The 23,149-nt window shown below is 41.9% G+C and overlaps 1 protein-coding gene across 1 annotated transcript in view; it reads right to left on the bottom strand.

The window, feature by feature from the left end:
- Positions 1-14: 14 nt before the first annotated feature.
- LOC308653796 (uncharacterized protein) overlaps positions 15-23,149 on the bottom strand; it is a gene marked incomplete at its 5' end in the record, with an annotated part of 129,382 nt that continues 106,247 nt past the window's right edge. The window contains one exon of the mRNA XM_081302472.1: positions 15-215. Coding sequence (XP_081158598.1) covers positions 30-215 — 186 coding nt within the window. The 3' untranslated portion in view covers positions 15-29. The remainder of the gene's footprint in view (positions 216-23,149) is intronic.

Below are 23,149 nucleotides of genomic sequence, written 5' to 3'. Positions count from 1 at the left end.
GCACCTGTCCCACTCCTGACTTGCTGATACTAGGTACCCAAACTCTTAGTCCACTGCTGCCCCATTCTGGGGATCTTTGCTGTCTTCATCTGGGTGTCCAAGTTGGAGGGTGTCCTGGGTTCTGAGTGCTCTTCTCCCATGTGCACACACTGCACAGGTTTCCAAGTGCAAAAGGCTGGCTGGGCCAGGGAGTTCTTTCCTTCCTTATCCAGTATCTGAGAAAATAGAGACCCAGAGTTATTCTGTATCCTCCTCCAAGTGACACCAGGCAGGTCTTGTCTCTAAAGACCTCATTCATGACACGATGACCTAATGAACTATGGAGTCCTAACTGTGTTCTAACAGTGGAAAGTGCCAGGTTCTCCCTGAGATGAAACCCGCTTATAGGGCCAAGAGCAGGTGGCCTAGAGGGCAGTGTTGTGGAAGGCCTAAGCATTCTGGGGGTATGGAGGCCAGATGGACTCTCCAGGCTGGTCCTCTCTGCTAGGAGTTTGACCACCACTGTAGGTGGGTGAACAACTACGTGGGGCATCGTAACATCCAGCTCTTCCTGCTGCTGCTCATGTCCCCTTACCTGTACCTGGGTGCCCTGGTGGTGATGTGCACCATCTTCCTTGTGAGCACCAGTGAGATGCCATTTTCCTTGGACAAAGTCACGACATAGCCACATAGTCCCAAGGGCCCACACTGGGAACAGCAGGGTTTGTGGGGACAGAGGGGTGGAGGGCCAAGGGGTGGGGTAACCAAGGGCCAGACTGATGTGGGTGGGGCTAGAGGGAAAAGCCCTTTGAGAGGACCTGTCAAGGACATGTTGAAGATGAGCGGGGTCAGGAAGATAGGTGGGGTAGGACGCACTGTCTAGTTGAGAATCTAGCGCGACCATAGAGAGGGACAATGAAGGTAGAAAAGGGACAGGCAGGAGGATAGCGTGGTGGAGTGAGGTTTCCCTTGGGTGTACTGGATCAACAGTCCAGTTCAGGGAGGAAGAGTAAGTGGGCGGGGCCACATGGGGCAGGCGCAGGGGGGACGGAGTTGGGGGGGGGGGGAGGGCGGAGTTGAGGAGGGGGTCAGCTGGGCCCCTGAGGAACTGTCCAGCAGCTTGGTTTCTTAGCGGGCGCACAGCTTCATGGTGGCTGTCCCGCCACCAGTACCTTGCTGCCTCTCACCTTGGGGCTGCTGATCCAGGCTGTAGCAATGAGCACCGCCACGCGTCCCTACGAGGGCCAGGTAAATGGGGCCCAGTGCCTGTGCTGGGATACCCGGTTGTCGGAGGAGGCAACTTGCACCTCTGCCACCCGGCACTTTCTGGGCTTTCTCCACTGCCCTTGGCCCTGATGGTGCCTCATTAGTCCTTCCAGACCCACCTTAAGATGCAGCTCAGATCTCTCCTCCCCTTGGAGCTCGCTGGTCATTCTCCCTCCTGGGTGCTTTGCTTCCAGAGCCTACTGTGTGCTGGGCTGCGTGTTATTTGAGAGATGGGTACAGAGGTGAGTAAGTACATCCTGCCCTTGTGTTGATAAGCAACCTGAGATCAGAATAACACCAGCAGACACCCAGGAGCACTGTGAGAAGGGTTTGGTCCTGAGTGGTGTAGTGGACTGGAAGAAACAGAGTTTGGCAAGGCGGTATTGTAGAGTAGGACATGCCACGCTACCTGTCCTAGGTATAATTGTGGAGAGGCAGAGGACAGGAGGGTATTGTCTGTGAGAGAATCCAAAAGTAGTATGTTAAGTGAATGATGAGGATACGGCTCTAATTCAAGCACAAGGTAGCATGGGCAATGAAGGTGACCCAATGGGGGTCAAGATTTAAAAGGCCCAGAAAACCAAGCATGGAATTTAGGTTGGATGAAGTAAAAACCTGGGTCTATGGTAGAATTTTTTTTTAAAGTTGTTTCTTGAGGAATAATTTACACCAGTAAAATTCACCCTTTTTAGACTATAATTAAGGATTTTGACAAATGAATACCATCCTGCACTCTCCACCATGATTGAGGTTGGAGCATTTTCTTTCATCACCTTTTGTTGTCAATTTCTCTCCCTATGTCCTTCTGGTTTTTCTTTTTCCAGAATCACATATAAATGGAGTCTTTGCCTTTTTAATCTGTCTTCATTCATTTAATACAATGCATTTGAGATGCATCCATGTGTTGTTCCTATCAGTAGTTTATTGAAGGATTGTTCATTGTATCTATTTTTTTTTTTTTGCAGGGTTTTTGTTTTGTTTGTACCAGGGATTGAACCTAGGGCTGCTTAACCACTGAGCTACATTCCCAGCCACACCCTCCCCATCTCTCTCTCTCTTTTTTTTTTCCTTTAAAAAATTATTTATTTTTTTTCTTTTTGAGTCAGGGTCTCATTAGCTTGCTTAGGGCCTCACTAAGTTGCTAAGGCTAGCTTTGAACTTGCAATCCTCCAGCCTTGGCCTCCCAAGCCACTAATATTCAGGCATGGGCCACTGAGCCCAGCCAGTTTTTTACAATTATAAATAAAGCTGCTATAAATGTTGGTGCACAGGCATGTGAAACATAAGTTTCATTTCTGTTGGTAAATTCTTAGGGGTAGCATTGCTGAATCATAAGGTAACTATGTGTGGAACTTTATAGAAAATTGCCAAATTTGTCTTACAAAAGCATTGTACCATTCCTAATTTCTACCAGCAATGCATGAGAATTCCAGTTGCTCCACATCCTCATGAACATTTGAAACTGTCATCTGTTAGTTTGTTTCATCTTTTCATTGTAGCCAGTCTAATAAATGAGTAGTGGTATCTCATTAAGATTCCAGGTTATGTTTTTCTAACGAATAATGATGTTGACCATTGTCTTTTTGGCCATCGGTATGTCTTTGGAAAAGTGTTTGCTCCAATCTTTTGCCCATTAAAAAAAAAAATTGGGTTGTTTCCTTACTGAGTTTTAAGAGTTTTCTATAGTGGATTCAGATCTACGTTTTGCAAATCTTTTTTTTTTTTTCAATCTGTGGTTGTTACCTCATTTTTTTCATAGCATCTTGTAAAGAAGCAGAAGTTCTTAGTGTTGATGTTTCTCCAATACTGGGGATTGAACCAGGGGCGCTTACCACTGAGTGTTGTTGTTCATTGTACATGGAAAATTATGTCCTTTGTGAAAAACAGATTCATTACCTTCTTTCCAAACTGTGTGTCTTTATTTCTTGTTCTGTTTAGTGTTGAATAGGAATGCTAAGATTGGGCGTCTTTGCCCTGGGATTCCTTTAGTGTGACAACCACTTGACTACAGGCTCTTTCAGGAAGACTGGTGGGCAGCATCAATGGGGGAGGGGTAAGCTGCAGACCCTGAGACAGCTGAACAGACAGAGGAGCCTCTCTGCTCCTCACCTCCCATCCTTTTAGTCACCACCGCCCAGTGCCATATCTGGTTTCCCTCCCACCTGTGACTCCTGTGCTTGGCCCTTATTCCTCAGCCCTGTGGTCTGCCTGTTTTCTCCTCTCTCCATCTTCAGTCCACCATTGAGTTTGCCTGGCAGCCTTTTCCCTTCCTCCATCCTGTGGTTCTTCCAGCCCCAGGTCAGGCCATAGGTCATTACCCTTCCTCCTCTGCTCAGAATGAGGTCCTCCAAGTCCAGGATCCCCAGTCTCAAGGGACCTAAACGTGGTCTGCCCTCTGGGATTCACCAGACAGGGCTTTTTTGCATTACTTGACAGCACCCACTTCAGGCACTGTTTACATGCTTCAACTTTCATTCCCTCCCTACCCCATTCCCTGACTGCAACTTCTCCTGGAGTTACTTGCTTGGTGGTTGGTGGCAAGGACTCTGTCCAAATTACAGCTGTACAATATACCAGCACCTGGTCACTCAATTCCTTATTGGTAAAAGAAGAAAGTGTGGGTTAATTCACAAAAGACACAGAGAACAGTGGCTCGTACCAGAAGATGCCTATGTGCTTCTGTACTATTATTACCATTCCTTCTCATAGTCATTTACACACGTTTGTGCCTCATCTTAAAGCCAAACAAGTCCCAACCTTAATGTCCCAGGCCTCCATTCCACCTGATGTACTCTCTGTGCCTTATTCCATGAAAGAGTTAACCATGCTCACTAGCTCCACCCTTCACTTCCTGGCCCACATCAGCCAACTCCAGCCCCTTGGTGTCATGATGATGCTCTCATCAATGGCCAAAGCCAGCAGGCATTCTTCAGACTACTCTTTCTGGAGTGCACACAGCCTCTGAAATTGGAAGTAGCTGAAATAGCCCTCTTGCATGTTTTAGCACTTAACTCTTTTGGATTTTCTTTTGCATGTACCTGGGTGCTGTGGGCTGGGTTGCCTACTCTTTTCCCATGATACCCTCTCTCTACACTACCCTAGCCTCTCCCCATGATGCTTAGGGCCTTGCATTGCTCCTGGCCTTACTACCTGGGAAAGTAGGCTGGCCATTTTCATTATAATATGCTTTCAACCGTTCAGTGCAATGACAGGACTTTATCTTTTTGCTACTGGGAATTGAACCCAGGGGCACTTTAACACTGAGCTACATCTCCAATTCCTTCCATTTTTAAATTTTGAAACAGGGTCTCACTAAGTTGCTAAGGCTGGTCTTAAACTTGCCTTCCTCTGTAATGCCAGATTCGTGGGACCCCAATAGACCTCCAGGAGCCGAATCCGATGCAATCACACAAGAGTCTTTATTGCAAGCTCGAGCTTGGACTCACAACCGTTTCCAATGCAGTGGTCCCAGGGAGTGAGTCCCACTCCTTTGTTCAGTGAGATTTTATAGGTTTTGGGGGGATACTCTATGTGTCACAACATCACACAGCAAATCATTTCACACCACAGGAAAATCAAACAACAACTCTTCACATTGATTAGCACATTCACTGGTGGGAACAAGTTGGATAGGGGTGATTGGTTAGTACAAGAGGGGGATTCCTTTGAACTGATTGGTTTAGGCCACGAGGGGTGTACGTGCTAAACTACATGGTTTCCCAACATGTTATCAACCACCATAAACTACTGAGGGTCATCTGGCATCACAGGTATTTTCCCTGTCTCATGCTGATTGGTGGTTGCTAGGGGGTTGCTATGGGTCTTCACCTAGCCTGAGTCAGGGACACCTAGTGCCACAGATCTCTCCTGTTATTTGCAGATAAACAACTCAGCAGGGTGGGTATGTGCTTAGGAGTGCTCTGTGGGTTTTTCCAAGGACAAGGTTCATGCCCCCCTCCTTCGTCAGGCTTTGCTCTGATGTAGAGGATGGTTTCTCAAAAATGGAGTCACATCAGTTTCTCACCTCCTACCTCAATCTCCCAAGTCCCTTGGATCTCAGGTGTTCACCACTGTGTCCAGCTTGACTGAGGCTTTTTTGATGCCATGAAATATTTCTGGGTGGGGGTGTATCTGAGTGGTAGAGTGTGTGCTTACCATACACAAGGCCCTGGATTCATCAATTCCCCAGCACACAAAGAAAAGAAATCTAAATAAATGAGTGAAACAACAAACAAAAGAATCAACATTTGGGGATAGAAGAAAAGAGAGAAAGGAACAGAGATAATCCTGATACCCTGATCTCCCTGGCATAAGGAGAGAAGAAGGAGAGGCGGCAGGAAGTTGGGCAGAAGATGGGGCAAGAAGAAGATGCAAATTGATTTTTGTCCTGGGGAGTGTGAAGGCTTTTGAGACACAGAATTGGAGCAGGAGCCTCAGGAGTGAAACCAGTGAGAGAAGCTTGTCTGGGTGGATTCAGAGTTGCTGGACTTATTCATGTCTAACAGGGTTCCATGTGGGGAGAGGAAGGTATTCAAATTTACTGCTCAGTTCTTAGAAATTTATTAATTATCATTCCTTTAAAGATTTTATATACCTGATGTATAGGCAATATTTTCTATACTTTATAAATACCTAATCAAAAATTCTTTCCCCAAATTTAAAAGTTCTGCAGTTTTTTTTTAATGCTCTGCCATTAATTTATTTTTTCTGGTACTAGGGATTGAACCCAGGGGTGCATCACCACTGAAGCTCTATCCCCAATTCTTGTTATATTTTGTTTTGAAATAGGGTTTCACTAAGTTGCTGAGAGCCTTGCTAAGTTGCCGAGGCTGGCCTTGATGCAATCCTTCTGCCTCAGTCTCCCAAGTCACTGGAATTACAGGCATGTTCCACTGCACCTGGCTAGATATTAGTTTCTTAAGTGCTGTGAACACCTTAGAGGAGGCAGAACCTCATAGAGCACAATGGTTTCTGTTGGCTTTCGGACATGGTGGGATATTCTAGAGCTGTCCTGATGTGGAATCCTAGTTTCTTCTAGTGAAGAATAGTGTCAAAGATCAAATTCTTCATGTGTGGGCCATGAGAGAGTTGGGGGTGGACAGAGGTGCTGCTCTGGGCCACTTCCCATTATTTCAGAATATTTGCTAAATAAAGCTCAAGAAGTAGGGTGAGACTTAATCTGGTCTTGGGATAGGGGTAGGGGGAGTGAGATAGGTGGACGGAGTGTGGGGAAGGATAAAGTGGAATAAGGAAGAGGAGAAGCCAGTGTCCCGGGGGGAGGTCTTGATTTTGAGCTTGACCTTTACCGCTTTGTGTACTGAAGGCCTTCCACCCACAATTTCCTGGGCCATATGAGTTTTGACTAAGCAAATATGATAGGGCATTCCTGCTGCTACTGCTCTTCCAGATGGTAAAATTCAATGAGGTCACTTATATAGGAAAATAAGAGAGGTGGAAAGTGAAGTGGGAATGGGGTGGTGACACTGTCTTTGGAGCAGTTGTGCAGCACAAGGAAGAGCTTATAAGGGATCTGGAAGGCATGGTGGGAGGACAGTTGTGGCCAATGGAGACAGAGAAATGATGCTGCAAAGGGAGATACAGGTGATGAGGGAGCCCTGAGAAAGCAGGAGGGCTGGGTTCAGTGTCAGCCCTGTCTGGGGAGAGCTGCTCACAAGTGGGTCAAAGGAGGTCACTCTTCCATGTCACTCACCCCAGGAAGAAAGAATGCCCTGGGTGACTCTTGAGCTTTTCTGGCCTTGGAGTATTGCTTCAGGCCTGGGTTAAGCCCTGGCTTAGCTGTGTCCAGAGGGAGGAGGGGACTGAGTGGGGTCCAATGGAGGCCCTACGGACACCAAGATACTACCTAGCACATCATCCCACAGACCTCCCTGGGCCCAACTTTTTTACAATGTATTTTAACTTATATGGGCAGACCCTCCCAAGGAATGGCGAGGCTGCTGCTATCTAGGAGGTGAGAGTAGTGGTTGTGCATTGGGAGAGGGGTGTCTGTGGGTTGCACATGTGTTGGGGAAGCCCCTGAAGTGGGGTTGACACTGAAGCTAAAGCACTTGGAGCTTAAGGAGCAGGATTGTGAACATGGAAGTGCAGGGTCCAGGTCACTGGGCTTCAGAGCACACCCAGTTGTCCCTGGATAGACAACGAGAAAAGACTGCACTGCTAACTAGCTGGTTGGCCTTGGGCCAGTCCCTTATCTTCCTGGGCCTCAGTTTCCTCAGCTGTTAATGAGGACTGAGACTAGCCCAGTAGCTTATAATATTTTAAAGGAGATTATTTTTTAATTGGAAATTTTTACTTGAAGTCCCTTTTAAAACATGCAGAGTGAAGCATTAGGGGTGCAGTGGGGTGGGTAACCCACAATCTCCCCCGAGGGCCCTTGCAGTAACTTGTAGTGCCAGCCCTCTCCTTTTTCCTGCCTCCAGGGGCTCAGGAATTGACAGTGAGCTGTCGGGTGGAGGTTAGAGAGAGCCCCAAAATACTGACTCTGTGTTTATCTTCCCATGAGCCCAGTGCTGCAGCAGGAGGCCCATACCACCCAGTGATGCCAGGATACAAGACCCCCGTTTTGGGCCTGAGTCCTCCTCATTCACTCCCCTGTTGGGAGTGCCATGTACCCCATAACTATTTAATCCTTATACATTTATTTTTTGTTGCTTTTTATGGCTGCCCTGCCATCTCCTCTATGTTCAGGGAAGCCTGTTTCCTGGGGGTATGGGGAATTTCTGAGGGGATGGGACCAATGCCTCCTAGAAGGAAAGAGCATTGCTCTCTGGAGACCCGAGCTCAGGAATCAGCACTGTCTGGCCCCTTGACCTTGGGCAAGACACTCAGCATTTCTCTCATCTTTAAAATGTGGCAACAGTGGGCTGGGGTTGTGGCTCAGTGGCAGAGCACTTACCTCACACATGTGAGACACTGGGTTTGATCCTCAGCACCACATAAAAATAAACAAAATAAAGATATTGTGTCTATGTATAATTTTAAAAATGTGGCATCAATATTAATCACAGCAACTGACCTGGCTGGCTTTCTGGAAAGGGCTGGAGATGAGAGGAGAGAAAACTCGCCAGCCACAATAATACCAAATAGAAAGGGAGCTTATTTATTATTGGTTCTAATTGTGTGTATGCACATGGGTGTATTCTTTAAGATTGTGTGTGTGTGTGTGTGTGTGAGAGAGAGAGAGAGAGAGAGAGAGAGAATGTTATGTGTGGTACTGGGGATCAAATCCAATCAACTCAAGGCCTTAGGCATGGTAGGCAAGCATCCTACTACTAAGCTACATCTTCAGCCCTTTTTTATTATCAGACATGGTCTCACTAAATTGATCAGACTGGCCTCCAACTTGTGGTCCTCCCACACAGCCTCCAAGGTTTTACAGGAGTTCACTGCCATAAGCAGCTTAGGATTTGCTATATGTAAGATCTTACCATCTGCAAATAGTTTTTCCTCTTTCTTTCTCAATTGGATATTTTAATTTTTTTCTTGCCTAATTTCTGTGGCTGTAATTTTTAATAATATGATGTTAGATTTTTTCATTAATGTCCTTCATCAGGTTGAGGAAGTTTCTTTTTCTTTCTTTCTTTTTTTTGTGTGTGTGTTTGTGAATGCATGTGTGTTTAATTATGGAAAGGTATTAGATTTTTTTAAAATGCTTTTTCTGCTTCAAATGATCATGTTGAGTTTTCCCTTTACTATTAATATGGTGTACTACATAATTGGCATTATTCCAAGTTTTAGTGTTTGATACTTAATAGCATGACTGACCAGGTCTAAGACATGAAGATACTATGTTCATGAAACTGGTGGGGGAGTCACTCTATAAACTAACTACACAGTATGTGATAAGAATGTGCATTATGGGCTGGGGATGTGGCTCAAGTGGTAGCGCACTCGCCTGGCATGCGTGCGGCCCAGGTTCGATCCTCAGCACCACATACAAAGATGTTGTGTCCGCCGAGAACTAAAAAATAAATATTAAAAAATTCTCTCTCTCTCTCTCTCTCTCTCTCTGTCTCTCACTCTCTCTTTAAAAAAAAAAGAATGTGCATTATGATATAAAACCTTTCTATACATAGTAGTTAACTGCTAAAAAAACATTCTTAGCTTAGGAAAATTGTTCCAGATTTCAGTGTAAACTACTAGCTACCTTCAATTCTGTTGTGTGGCAGTCTTATTTCTGTTTTCAAACTCTTCCAACCCATCCTGAGGTATGAGGTCAGGATGTGATTACCAATACTGTCATTTCCTGCAATGATCTGATGAGTTGCATTCATTGCAAGAGCATGTGCCCACCGAAGTGAGAACCTGCATGATGTTGGAGTCAATCTTTGCCATCTCCCCAGTTTGGAGTTTGGTGATAATGTGTCAGAATATCCCTGATATGACCTTTTTTTTTTTTTTTTTTTTGGTGGGGGTGGTATACTGGGGATTTAACCTTGCTTTACCACTGAGTTTTATTCCCTGTCCTTTTTATTTTTAGTTGAATCAGGGTCTCATTAAGTTATTAAGGACCTGAATAAGTTGCTGAGGCTGGTCTCGAACTTGCAATCCTCCTGTCTCAGTGTGCACCTCCATGCCAAGCTACACTCCATTTTTATGTTTAATCTTTCTTGCATTTCTGGGATTAATCCCTGTGGCAATGATATATAATCTTTTTCATATGATGCTGACTTTGGGTTATTAGGTGTTTTGTTTTGTTTTGTTTTAAGAATATTTGAATCTTGGGGCTGGGGAAGTGGCTTAAGCGGTAGTGCGCTCGCCTGGCATGCACGGGACGCTGGGTTCAATCCTCAGCACCATATAAAAATAAAATAAAGATGTTGTGTCTGCCGAGAACTAAAAAAAAAAATAAATATTGAAAAATTCTCTCTCTCTCTCTCTCTCTCTCTCTCTCTCTCTCTCTCTCTCTCTCTCTAAAAAAAAGAATATTGAATCTATACTCATAGGGGTATTTGTCTTAGTTTTTCCCTGTGATATCTTTGTCTGGCTTTGGTATCAGGGTACTATTGATCCTGTAAAATGAGTTGAGATTTGTTCCTTCCTCTTTTACTTCTTGGTAGAATTTGAGAAGAAATGGTGTTTATTCTTTAAAGATTTGGATGGAATTTACCAGTGAACCCAAAGTCTTCTTTAGAAGAGCCAACTAACCATTTTTCAATTTTTACCAGTTTTAGACTAGATTCTTATTAGTTGTTGGCTTTGAAGTAATTTAAGTGGAATTCTAGTATCAATTCTACTGACATCATGAAATACTGCTTGCAAAAATTTTAAATTCGTTTTGTAATAAGTTGTCATTGTAAAAATGTTTTACATTGCAGCTGAGATTGATGGGAAAGAAAGATATTAGTGTGTTGTTGGTTTGCTTTGTTTTTGTTATTAATATTTTTATTTTTAAAGATATACATGGCACTAGAGTGTATTTTAACATATTATACATGCATGGAGTATAACTTCCCATTTTGTAGTTATACACAATGTGGCGTTTCACTAGTGGTGTGTTCATGTATGAACATAAGTTATGTCTGATTTATTTTACTGTCTTTCCTATTCCCATCACCTCTCCCTTCCATTCATTCCCACTTGTCTAATTCAATGAACTCCTATTTTTTCCTCTGCCTGCCCCCCCAACCCATTATTTTGTGTTAGCATCTGCATATCAGAAAGAACACTCATTCGACCTTTGGTTTCATGTGATTGGCTTATTTCACTTTTGTTTTTTAATTTTTTAAAAAAAATTTTTAGTTGTAGATGGATGCAATATATTTATTTTGTTTATTTATTTAGTTATTTTTTATTTGGTGCTGAGGATTAAACCCAGTGCCTCATATATGCCAGGCAACTGCTCAACCACTGAGCTACAACTCCAGTCCCTTGATTTATTTTTTGAGATAGGGTTCTAGTATGCTACCGAGGCTGGCCTTGAACTTGTGATCTTCCTGCCTTAACCACTGAATAGCTGTGACTAGCCTCGCCATCATGCCTGGCTCAAGATGCTAGTTTTTTTTTAAAAAAAGAAGATGTGTGGGGACTCTTAGGTGAATTCATTAGTGGATATTTTGTGTTTGTGTGTGTTTAATTACTGGGGATACAACCCAGGGCCTTGCCTCATGTATGCTAGGCAAGAACTTTACCACTGACCTACACTGCTAGTGCTCATGTGATGTTTTGTAATACCTCTACAGATTCAAATGATAGCAACTAAGAATTAGTTGCTATCACTTTATTTGAAAACTACCAAAAAAAATATGTAGTGCTAAAATCAACAGATCAATGAAACAAATTGTCCACACAGAGACTCTAGAGATCAACATGCAGGATATTTACAGAGAACGATTTGGGGATAATCATCCATGGACAGGAAGATGAAGATGAAAGACTGAGCAGAGGAGAGTCACCTGAGGTTGGGGCCCAATAAAAGCTCAGCAAACCCAAAGGTCATGTGGACCTTCAAAATTGCCCTGTACTGAGGCAAAGTGTCTAGGCCTTTATGCCCTATAGTGACCACTCCTTGGATGTGGTCTGTCCCTGGAAGGAGGGGAGGCAGTCTGCAAATTTGGGCTGCCTTCTACCCACACCCCAGCAAGTGGGCAGGTAAATTCTTCATTCCTGAAGGGGAATCTGGGAGGACCTCTCAAGGTCCACTCCCCAGATCATAGCATATATGAAGAACTCAGTGTCTGATGTAAATGGTGGTCACAAATCAGGGAAATAAAATCTCACTTGGTAAGTGATGCTGGAACCATTAATTATAACTATGTGAAACACACATGGATTAGACTGTTACCTCATCTACCTGACATTGATTTCAGATAAAGAATTAAAAGAAAAAGAAAACAATATACTTAATACTTATCAGCTTGATGGAGAGGGAAAAACAAGTAAACTTAGATGATGTTAATAATGTGACTAATAAATTTTATTACATTAAAAAACATTTTACATTCATAATTTTACACAAAATTAAAAGGTAAACAAAACTGAGAACACATTTTCAATAAATACACCAAAAATATTAATGTCTATTAATTTATATTTGATTGATTCTTTGTGTTATCCTATCCTTCCCTCCTCTTTATTTTGCTCTAGCTTCTGTATTTGAGAGAAAACATTCAACCCTTGAGTTTCTGAGTTTGGCTTTTTTCACTTAACATGATATTCTCCATAACCATTCAGGTATTGGCAAATGCCATAATTTCATTGTTTTTAAAAAAGTGATCCTGCAAATAAAAAAGAGAAACCCAACACTTACATCAAAATTATAATGAGTTACCACTTTACACTCATTAGGAGGATGGCTATTATAAAGCAAATAAACAGCCAGATGAGGTGGTGCACACCTGTAATCCCAGCAGCTTGGGAGCTGAGGCAGGAGGATCATGAGTTCAGCAACAGAGAGGCACTAAGCAACTCAGTGAGACCCTGTCTCTAAATAAAATACAAAACAGGGTTGGGGATATGGCTCAGTGGTCGAGTGGCCCTGAGTTCAATCCCCACTACCCAACAAACAACACCAGGAAACAAAAAATGTTATTGAGAATGGGGAGAAAATGGATCACTTATGCATAGTTGATGGGAATTTAAAATGGTACAGTTACTGTAGAAAACCCAATGGCAAGTTCTCAAAGAATTAAGCAGGTAATTACCAGATGATTTAGCAATTTCACACATTAAAATCAAAGACTTGAACAGGTATTTGTACATCAACATTCACAGCAACATTATTTGTAGTAGTCAAAAGGTAGAAGCAACTGAAATGTTTATTGGCAGATGAATGGATAAACAAAATGGGCCATAGATGAAATATTATTCTATTCACATATATAGAATGGATTACTATTCAGCCTTAAATGAATTATAACACATGCTTCAATATGGATAAATCTTGAAAATATTATTATGGTAAGTGAATTTAAAAGTGACACTTTTTTATTTTCTTTGGTTTCAAACTGGTCCTCTGCAAGCCTTGTAAGTCTTGCAAGCTCTGCACACTGAGCCTTGGAGAGATCTGGCAGAAGCTAAGATGTAAGGGAAGCTACTGCAAAACCATCAGCCAGGTGTGGTGGCATATGCTTGTAATTTTGTGGCTCAGGAGGCTGAGACAGGAGGAATACAATTTCAAACCAGCCTCAGCAAAAGTGATGCACTATGCAACTCAGTGAGACCCTGTCTTTATTTTAAAAAATACAAAATAGGTCTGGGGATGTGGCTCAGTGGCCAAGTGCCCCTGAGTTCAATCCCCAGTACCCACTCCCCCCCAAAAAGGAGAGAGAAAACCTCGTACATAGGACATTTTAAAACCATTTTTTTTAAATTTTGTAAAATCAGTCTCTTAAAGTGTGGTCCTATAGTTTCCTCCAGAGACCAGTTTTCAATCCCCCAGCTGGTAATCAGTCCAAGTTGGATGCAGAAAATTATGAGACCTCTCCTTTGTCAACTGTGATTGGGTCATTTCCCAGGCCTGGCAGCAGCAGAAAATGAGGCACTTTTTGAGCATCTAGCTCCCAGAGCCTCTAGAGTCCAGCAGTTTCCACCCCTCCTTTTCAAGGATGAGGCTCCCCTCTGAACAACATGAATCCCATTTTTTTAGTATGCAGAGTAGTGGTGAACCTGACATAATAGTTGAGAAACAAAGTTCCCTCTTGAGTATGAGAAAACAGAACTCAGAAATGACTGTCTTCCAATTAACAAGTGAATTACAACTCCAACAGAAAACCTGTGGAATGTAGCCTTTGGCACCCCTTTTAAAGTGCCATGTTCCCCTGATGGGAGAATCACAGCCTCTGGGTCAGAAGTCCCCCTGTGAGCAAAGAAATAAACCTTTCTCCTTTTTCTCAATACTGTGTTGTCCTTATTGGATTGGCACTGGGGACAAGGACGGAGATTTTAACAAGAGCTCTCCCTCTCTCTCTCTCTCTCTCTCTCTCTCTCTCTCTCTCTCTCTCTCTCTCTCTCTCTCTCTCTCTCTCTTCTTTAAATAAAACTTTTTGCTCTTGCCTTGGCATTTCTAGCCAAGATCAGCTGACTGCCTGTGTCAGAGAAAACTCCATTTTTCTCTTTAAGGATGTTTCCCTATGAGCTTCTGATGGCCAGCAAATCCTTCTCTCACTACATGGTTCTGTCAAATCTATTGCTGGATTAAGTGGCAGAACAAACAGGAGCTTTTGTTTTGCCTCATGACCCTGGAGAGTTCAGACTTAGAGGCATGACTGACCTCTCCTGCCACTACAAACTTCTAAATGTGATAACTCATGGGGGAAAGATGACCTACATGGGATTTTTTTCTCTATTCCATGGTCCAAAGGAATCTCTGGAGGGTAAGGAGGACATCTAATGGCTCTTAGATTCTTAATGCCCCTTTCCCAGAGGAGGTTTGTTGTATCTTATTTAGGGAGAGGGTGTCACTGAGTTGCTTAGCACCTCATCATTGCTGAGGCTGGCTTGCTTTGAACTCATGATCCTCCTGTTTCAGCCTCCAGATTACTGGGATTACAAGCATGCACCACAGTGCCTGGCTTCCCCAGAAGAGTTTATGACAGGGTTGAATTGAAAATGCCTTGCTTTTGCAGCCAAATAAACTGGTGGAGCACAGAAAACAACAATGGGGAGAAGCCCTACAGGCTTGCAAATGCTTCATATGCAAACAAAGGAAACCCAGGCATTTCTTTATGAACCACTCCAAGTAAAATGTCCCTCTCTCAATGGCTAGAGGCTGATCAACAAGGAGAGGGGACTGCTCAGAGGGAATGAGTATGGGAGAGTGCAGTTCGGCTCATCTGAAGCTGTGTGTCATTGGGGCTTTTGCAGAGCACCTTTTCATCAACCAATCACTACAGGATACTCCATAAGGGCGATCAGGAAAAGAGTTAGGAAAGATACCTTTGAGGTTCACTGAGGAGTGGCCCCAGCCAGAATCTTGCAGTTGTTCCAACCCTTTGTTCATCTCCATGCATCCAATGGCAGCCTGGAATTTGAGACTCTGTGTACCCATGCCAGACAAGGTTCAAGCATGGATAGGATGGTGAGAGATGACTTTGGCAGAAGCCAACATACCTAACCTGCAGCACAGGTGTTTAGGAGCCACATAGGCCATGAATCCCAACACCTGAGTCTTGTAGAGGGCAGCTTGCACTAACTGCATTTAATTAGCTAACAAGTACCCATTATTGTCCTCCAGAAAGAAAGACAGAAAGGCACACCTCAGATGTGGGGTGCAGAGGAGCTTACCCTGGTGATGACCCCTGCAGACCCCATCCAAAACTTGTCTTGAAAATCAGGATGGGGTCCCATCATCCCCCAACTCCTGTGTTTAAGACTAAACACCCAAGAAATGCCAAGGCAAGAGCAAAAAGTTTTATTTAAAGGACAGAAAAGAGAGAGAGAAAGAGAGAGAGAGAGAGACCTCTTGTTGTTAAAATCTCCATCCTTGTCCCCAGTGCCAATCCAATAAGGACAACACAGTTTTGAGAAAAAGGAGAAAGGTTTATTTCTTTGCTAGCAAAGGAGAAACACAGGGAACTTCTGTCCCAGAGGCTGTGATTCTGCCCATCAGGGGGAACATGGCACTTTTAAAGGGGTGATCAAAGGCTACATTCCACATGTTTTCTGTTGGAGTTGTAATTCACTTATTAATTTGGAAGACAGTCATTTCTGAGATCATATGGTGACATCCCCAAGTCTGAATTATTTCTCTCCTGTGGTGCATGTGTTCTCAAGGACAGTTAACTCTGCCTATGATGGGGAAGAAAGGTAATTCTGTTTCCCCTGAGAGATTAGGGAAGGGGAAAGATTAGGGAAGAGCAGAGAGAGAGGAAGAGAAAGAAACATGTCCATTTTAAAAATAAGTTGCAGTGGCAGAGCAGCAAGGGCTACATTCAAATAAAGTGGACCACTGTTACAAAAGCTCAGTATGAAGTATAAATACTTAGAAGTAAGGAAGATCTAAAATTCACAGATTATATAATGGGATTTTCTCTCAAATCCAGTATTCAAAATTTTTTCTCTCTTTTATTTCATGGGTTGATAGGAATTAAATTCATTCATTCAAAAAATATCTTTATGCCAGCAATTAAGCAAACATTTGTTAACTGCTACATGTCAAGCCCAGTGCTGGGTACTAGGAGGGTAGTGAGAACAGGCTACTAAGAAAGCCTTGGTCAATACAGCCTTCCCAGGGAGACTATATTGCTGCCCAGTCTGAGGCCCACTGAATCATGCTGATGAGGGGTAAAAAAGTAATTTATTATTCCTTGGGATTATTTGGAGCAGATTGTGGGGTCCCTTCACAGAGGCTGCAGCTCTCTTTACCATGAGAATATGAATATTACCACCTCCTATGAAGTGTTGCTTCTCTAGGGATATGGAAAGAAAGGACCCTGAAAGAGAGTCTTGATGTCTGCTCTGTTTTAGCTACAGAAGTTCCTCCATTTCTTGGGTCATGTTCAGGAGCTAGATGGCCAACATCTCCAGCTTGATGACCTAACTAAGCTTTTCTGCAGCTTATATTATTATATTATTATTAGCTTATATTATTATATAATTAGCTAATATTATTATATTATTAGCTCCTTGCATTTCCTCAGATATTTAAAAATGATTTTCTTTTGCTGGGCAGTGGTGCATGCCCAGAGGCTCAGGAAGTTGAAGCAGGAGGATTGCAAGTTGAGGCCAGCCTCAATAATTTATCAAAGCTCTAAGTAACTTAGTGGGACCCTGTCTCAAAATAAAAAGGGCTGAAGATGTGGCTCAGTTGATAAAGTGCCCTTGGTTTCAATCCCTGAAAAAAATTTTTTTTGTTGTTCACATTCACTTACAAATGGTCTCCAGAATCCTTACAAGTTCCTAATAACCCAATATCTGACATAGCCTACTAAAGTAACAGACATAATTTTCACTAAGGAAAGACGAGGGACTTATTGTCTTGGTTGTAATTCAGAATAACAAATAAGTAAAGTTTTAGTGTCAAAATATCATTAAATGTTAAATTAAAAAGCACTTAGGGAGTTCAAGAATATGACAGTCACCCAAGAGTCCCAAGTCAGAGGGAAAAGCAAGAACACTTACAGATGATATGATCAACTATCTAGAAAATTTAGAGAATAGGATGAAAAACTAAGAACATTGTGGCCAGTCATAAGATTAACATGCAAAGATAAGTAGCATTATTCTTAGCCAATAATAATTGAGAAAGATCTCCATTCCTAATAGTGACAAAGAATGTGAAATATTTGAGAACAAACTCAATACATGTACACATGAAGAAATTAACAAATTTTACAAGGTGTCGTGTGGCATATGCCTGTAATTCCAGTGGCTCAGGAGGCTGAGGCAGGAGGATCTCAAGTTCAAAACTAGCCTCAGCAACAGCAAGGGACTAAACAACTCAATGAGACTCTGTCTCCATAAAAAAATACAAAAATAGGTCTGGGGATGTGGCTCAGTGGTCAAGTGCCCCTGAGCTCAATCCCCAGGAAATCCCCCCACCCCCACCCCCCAAAAAAGCAATTTACAAATTTTTACTGCTTATCTTAAAAAATAACTGATTCCAGGAAGACAGATAGCATTGTAAAATTGCCAGTTCACTCACAACTTAATCTTCAAGTTGCATTCAGTCCTAATTAAAAATGGGAGGGCTGGGGATGTGGCTCAAGCGGTAGCGTGCTCGCCTGGCATGAGTGCGGCTTGGGTTTGATCCTCAGCACCACATACCAACAAAGATGTTGTATCCACTGAAAACTAATATATATATATATATATATGAAAAAAAATAAAATGGGAACAAATATTTGTAGAACATTTAATTATGCATCTGTTGCTAAGCTTTGGAGTTATGTTAGCCAGGCCCTAAGCAACTTAGCAAGACCTTGTCTCTGAATAAAAAGTTAAAAGGACTGGGGATGTTGCTCAGTGGTTAAGCACCTCTGGGTTCAATCTTCTGGTACCAAATAATGACAAGAAGATAATTTCAGATAATCATAAATGCTGTGGAAAAGAAATCCTTGATGGTGACTAACAAGAATAGGGTAGAACAAGGAACTCTGTTCTAACTAGGATGATAAAGAAAACCTCCCTGCAAAGGTGAAATGAAAACTAGATCATGGAAAGCAACAGGAGAAGCAAGAGAAAAGGCCCTAGTGGGACTTGGTACCCCTGCCCACCTTCGTTATCCCAGTGACTCTGGAGACTGAGGCAGGAAGATCACAAGTTCCAGGCCAGATTCAGCAATTGAGCAAGACTGTGTCTCAAAATAAAATATAAAAGGAATTGGGGATGTAGCTCAGTGGTAGAGCACCTCTGGTTCAATGCCCAGTTACACATACACACAAAAAGTTCAACCTAAAACACAATGGACATGAATGAACAGGCTAAGGTTGGAACCTGGTCAAAAAGGGAGAAAACTGGGGAAGATAAACTAGAGCCTTTGTAGAGCCAATTGGGTAGGGATTGTGGGACATAGTGACAAACTTGAACTTTATTCTATATTCCTTTGGGAAACCACTGGACAGTTGTAAGCAGAGAAATGACATCATCAGAGGACCATTTTGACTGCCTTGTGGCCAAGGCGCAGGTGCTGAGGGAGGGTAAGAAATATGGAGGCAGGGAAAGTAGGAAAATATCAACGTTGTCCTGGAAAAGGAGATGATAGCAGTATGGACTAGGACAGTAGATGAGGAGGAAGTGAAAAATCGTTTGGAGGCAACAGCCACAGGACTTGCTAGGTATGGGGAAGAGAGAGAGCACCAAGATAGCACCTCAGGTTTTCAGGTTTTTTTTTTTTTTTTTTTTAAGAGAGAGTGAAAGAGGAGAGAGAGAGAGAGAGAGAGAGAGAGAGAGAGAGAGAGAGAGAATTTTTTAATATTTATTTTTTTTTAGTTCTCGGCGGACACAACATCTTTGGTTGTATGTGGTGCTGAGGATCGAACCCGGGCCGCACGCATGCCAGGCGAGCGCGCCACCGCTTGAGCCACATCCCCAGCCCCACGCCTCAGGTTTTTATTTCAACAACTGTGACGAGAGAAGAAGGATTTAAAGAGAAAACTATAGTTAACATATCAGTTCTTTAATAAACTTGGGAAGTTGATGGAAATCTGACATAAAAGAGAAAATGGACAAAAAGAACCAAAACAATCATAAAAAAATAAGCAGTGAAAATAAACAGAACACTTGGCATCGTGACACAGGCCTGTAATCCCAGTGACTCAGGAGGCTGAAGCACAAGGATCTAAAGTTTCAGGCCAGCCTTGGCTACTGGTGAGATGCTGTACCAAAAAAAAAGTTAAAAGGACTGATGATGTAGCTCAGCAGTAAGGTGCCCCTGGGTTCAATCCCCAAGATGGAAAAACAAACAGAATCAAATAGGAAGTACAGCAACCATTTAATAAATATTTGCCAAGTCAAAACATTCATATAGAATGAAAATCTTTTCAGGATTTTTTCATGAAATATTTACAGAAATTTCAGAGAAACAAGTGCACATGTACATACAATCATACACACAAATACGTTTGCCAATGTAGGCATGTAGGCAATGTCTTTTTTTTTTTTAATCCCTGTATCTCCATATCTTTAATTGCCTTTGTTTGTTTGCCTCCCACTTAATAGGCAAGCACTGTACCTCTGGGCTACATACCTAGCCCTTTTGTTTTTGCCCAGGTTGGCCTGGAACTTGTGATCCTCCCTCCTCAGCCCCCTGAGTTGCTGGTATTAAAGGCACGTGCGACCATACCTGGCTTTCAATTGTCCTTGGCAGGTAGAAATGGCTATAACAAGATGGCTGAGCAACAAGACAAGAGAAGGCCCGATGTTTGATGACATCAAAGACCACCCCAGACTGCCTTCCTTTAGATTCTTCATGTGAGGGCAAATGAAATCTTTAATTTGTTTAACCCATTGGCATATTTTTGGATCTATTGCTTGAAACCAAACATAAGTCTTAAATAGAGGACTTTTAAATCAAGTATTAGTAATTAGAGAACTAAACGTAACAAAGCACAAATGATTAAAGCAGAAGACCATTGAAAGGGTGAGGTAGTTATTAGTACTATTCACCATATAGATCTGGTTTGCTCCTTTTCTGGGCAGAGTGGGACTATGCTTTCCACTTCCTTGTCACTAAATGGGGCCAGGCAACTAGTTCTGGTCAATACATTGTTGAGTGGAAGTCACAGGGGCACTTCTGGCCCAGAGTATTTAATTGCCTAGGTAAGAATATTTAGAGATGTCTCTCCCCTACTCCAGGGTAACCAGTAACGTTTGTGGTAGTGGTTGCTCTATCAGCCTTGGTCCCAGAGTAAGGAAACATGATGCAGAACTCCAGCCAGTTCAAATGGACAGCATGAGGATGAAAATAAAGTTTCTGTTACAAGATACCAAGATTCTAAATTTGGCCAGGCGTGGTGACGCACACCTGTAATCCCAGCAGCTTGGAGGGCCAAGACAGGAGTATGGCAAGTTCAAGACTAGCCTCAGCAATTTAGCAAGGATATCAGTAACTTAGCCCCTTTTTTCAAAATAAAACATAAAAAGGTCTAGGGATGCAGCTTAGTTGTAAGTTGTCCCTGGGTTAAATCTCTAGTACCCCCCACCCCCAAACAGAATTTACCCAAATATTGTCATACTGTGTGTGGGTTTCAAAAAAATAAAATGATGAGATAGATGCCCACGTACTTACATGGAAACCTTTCTAAGAGGTATTTATCATTAAGGGGAAAAAAAGAATTCTAAAATAGTACAATTGATATATAGTACCACCTATGTTAACTTCTATTCCCCCAGAAACAAACTATATTTCTACAGACAAATGTATATTAATACATGGGAAATATTTAGAAAGGTACACATGAAGTAAATAAGAGTGGTTACCTCTGGGAGAAGCTTGCTTTAATCTGTATTTAGTGGATTTTTAAAGATTTTTTTAATTGATTTTTAAAAAATAACTCACAGCAGAATGCATTACAATTCTTTTTTTAATTGCTTTTATTTTTTAATAAATGCATCACAATTCTCATTACACATATATAGCACAATTTTTCATATCTCTGGTTGTATAAAAGTATGTTGACACCAATTTGTGTCTTCATACATGTAGTTTGAATAATGATGTTCATCACATTCACCATTGTTGCTAATCCCCTCCCCATCCCTTTTCTTCCCATCCCTCCCATGTTCCCCCTCCCTACCCCACTATGAATCAGTCTCTTTAAATCAGAGAAAACATTTGGCATTTGTTTTGGGGGGATTGGCTGACTTCACTTAGCATTATCTTCCCCAACACTATATTCTCTTTTATTGCTGAATAATATTCCATTGTGTATAGATGCCACATTTTTTTAATCCATTCATCTACTGAAGAGCATCAAGGTTGGTTCACAGTTTAGCTATTGTGAATTGTGCTGCTATAAACATTGATGTGGCTGTGTCCCTGTAGTATGTTGTTTTTAAGTCCTTTGAGTATGGACCGAGGAGAGTGATAGCTGGGTCAAATGGTGGTTCCAGTACAAGTTTCCAAGGAATCTCTATACCTCCTTCCATATTGGCTGCACCAATGGATTCAAACTAAAAAATTTCTTCTCAGCAAAAGAAACACTCTGTGAGGTAAATAAATAGAGAGCCTACATCTTGGGAGCAAATTTTTACCCCTCACAAATCAGAGCACTAATCTCTAGGATATATAAAGAACTCAAAAAGCTAAGCACCAAAAAACAAATAACCCAAATAATAAATGGGCCAAGGACCTGAACAGACACTTCGCAGAAGAGGGTATACAATCAATCAATAAATATATGAAAAAATATTTATCATCTCTAGCAATTAGAGAAATGCAAATCAAAACACTCTAAGATATCATCTCACTCCAGTCAGAATGGCAGCTATTATGAAGACAAACATCAATAAATGTTGGCGAGGATGTGGGGAAAAAGGTACATTCATACACTGCTGGTGGGACTGCAAATTAGTGGATTTTTTTATTTAAAAAAACACATGGAAGAAAATTACATAATATATATTTACATACAAAACAGAATAGAAATAAAAATTTAAGTGATTAAAAACTGTATGTGATTGTCATCATTATACAAAGTACATGTATGAAGAATTGAATTGGGTGTCAACATACCTTATATACAAACAGAGGTATGAAAAATTGTGGTATATATGTGTATTAAGAATTGTAGGGCTTGAGTTTTGGCTCAGAGGTAGAGTGCTCGTCTACCACGTGTGAAGCCCTGGGTTCCATCCTCAGCACCACATATAAATAAAATAAAGATTAAAAAAAAAAGAATTGTAATGCAAAAAAACCCAAGTACATGTATAATAGCATAAATTGGCATGAACATACTTTATATACATATATACTAAAAATTGTGCTCTATATGTGTAATAAGGATTGTAATGCATTCCACTGTTGTCGTGTATTTTTTTTTAGAGAGAGAGAAAGAGAGAGAGAATTTTTAATATTTATTTTTTTTTTAGTTCTCGGCGGACACAACATCTTTGTTGGTATGTGGTGCTGAGGATCGAACCCGGGCCGCACTCATGCCAGGTGAGCGCGCTACCGCTTGAGCCACATCCCCAGCCCCTGTTGTCGTGTATTTTTAAAAAATAATAAAACTTTTTTAAAAAGTGTATATATCACCCAGAAAAAAAGAAAAAGAATATCACTAATACCACTGAAGACCTCTGTGTGGCCCTAAAAAACTGTATCTCTCCCCTTCTCCCAGAGTGATAACCACTAATCTAGTGTTGAATGTGAGTGGGACTGTGAATATGATAGATGACACTCTCATGATTGAATTGTGTGACAAAAGCAGAGTATTTCTGAAGATGTAATTAAGGTGTTTCATGTGGTTAGCTTGGATTCACTAATCCAAGGAAAATTGACCTTGGT

Source organism: Spermophilus citellus (genome assembly GCF_964194105.1).
Source record: "Spermophilus citellus genome assembly, chromosome: 7".
In the NCBI taxonomy this organism is placed as follows: Eukaryota; Metazoa; Chordata; class Mammalia; order Rodentia; family Sciuridae; genus Spermophilus; species Spermophilus citellus.
Note: the sequence above shows the minus strand (reverse complement) of the source record. Positions and strands in the feature narration are given on the sequence as shown.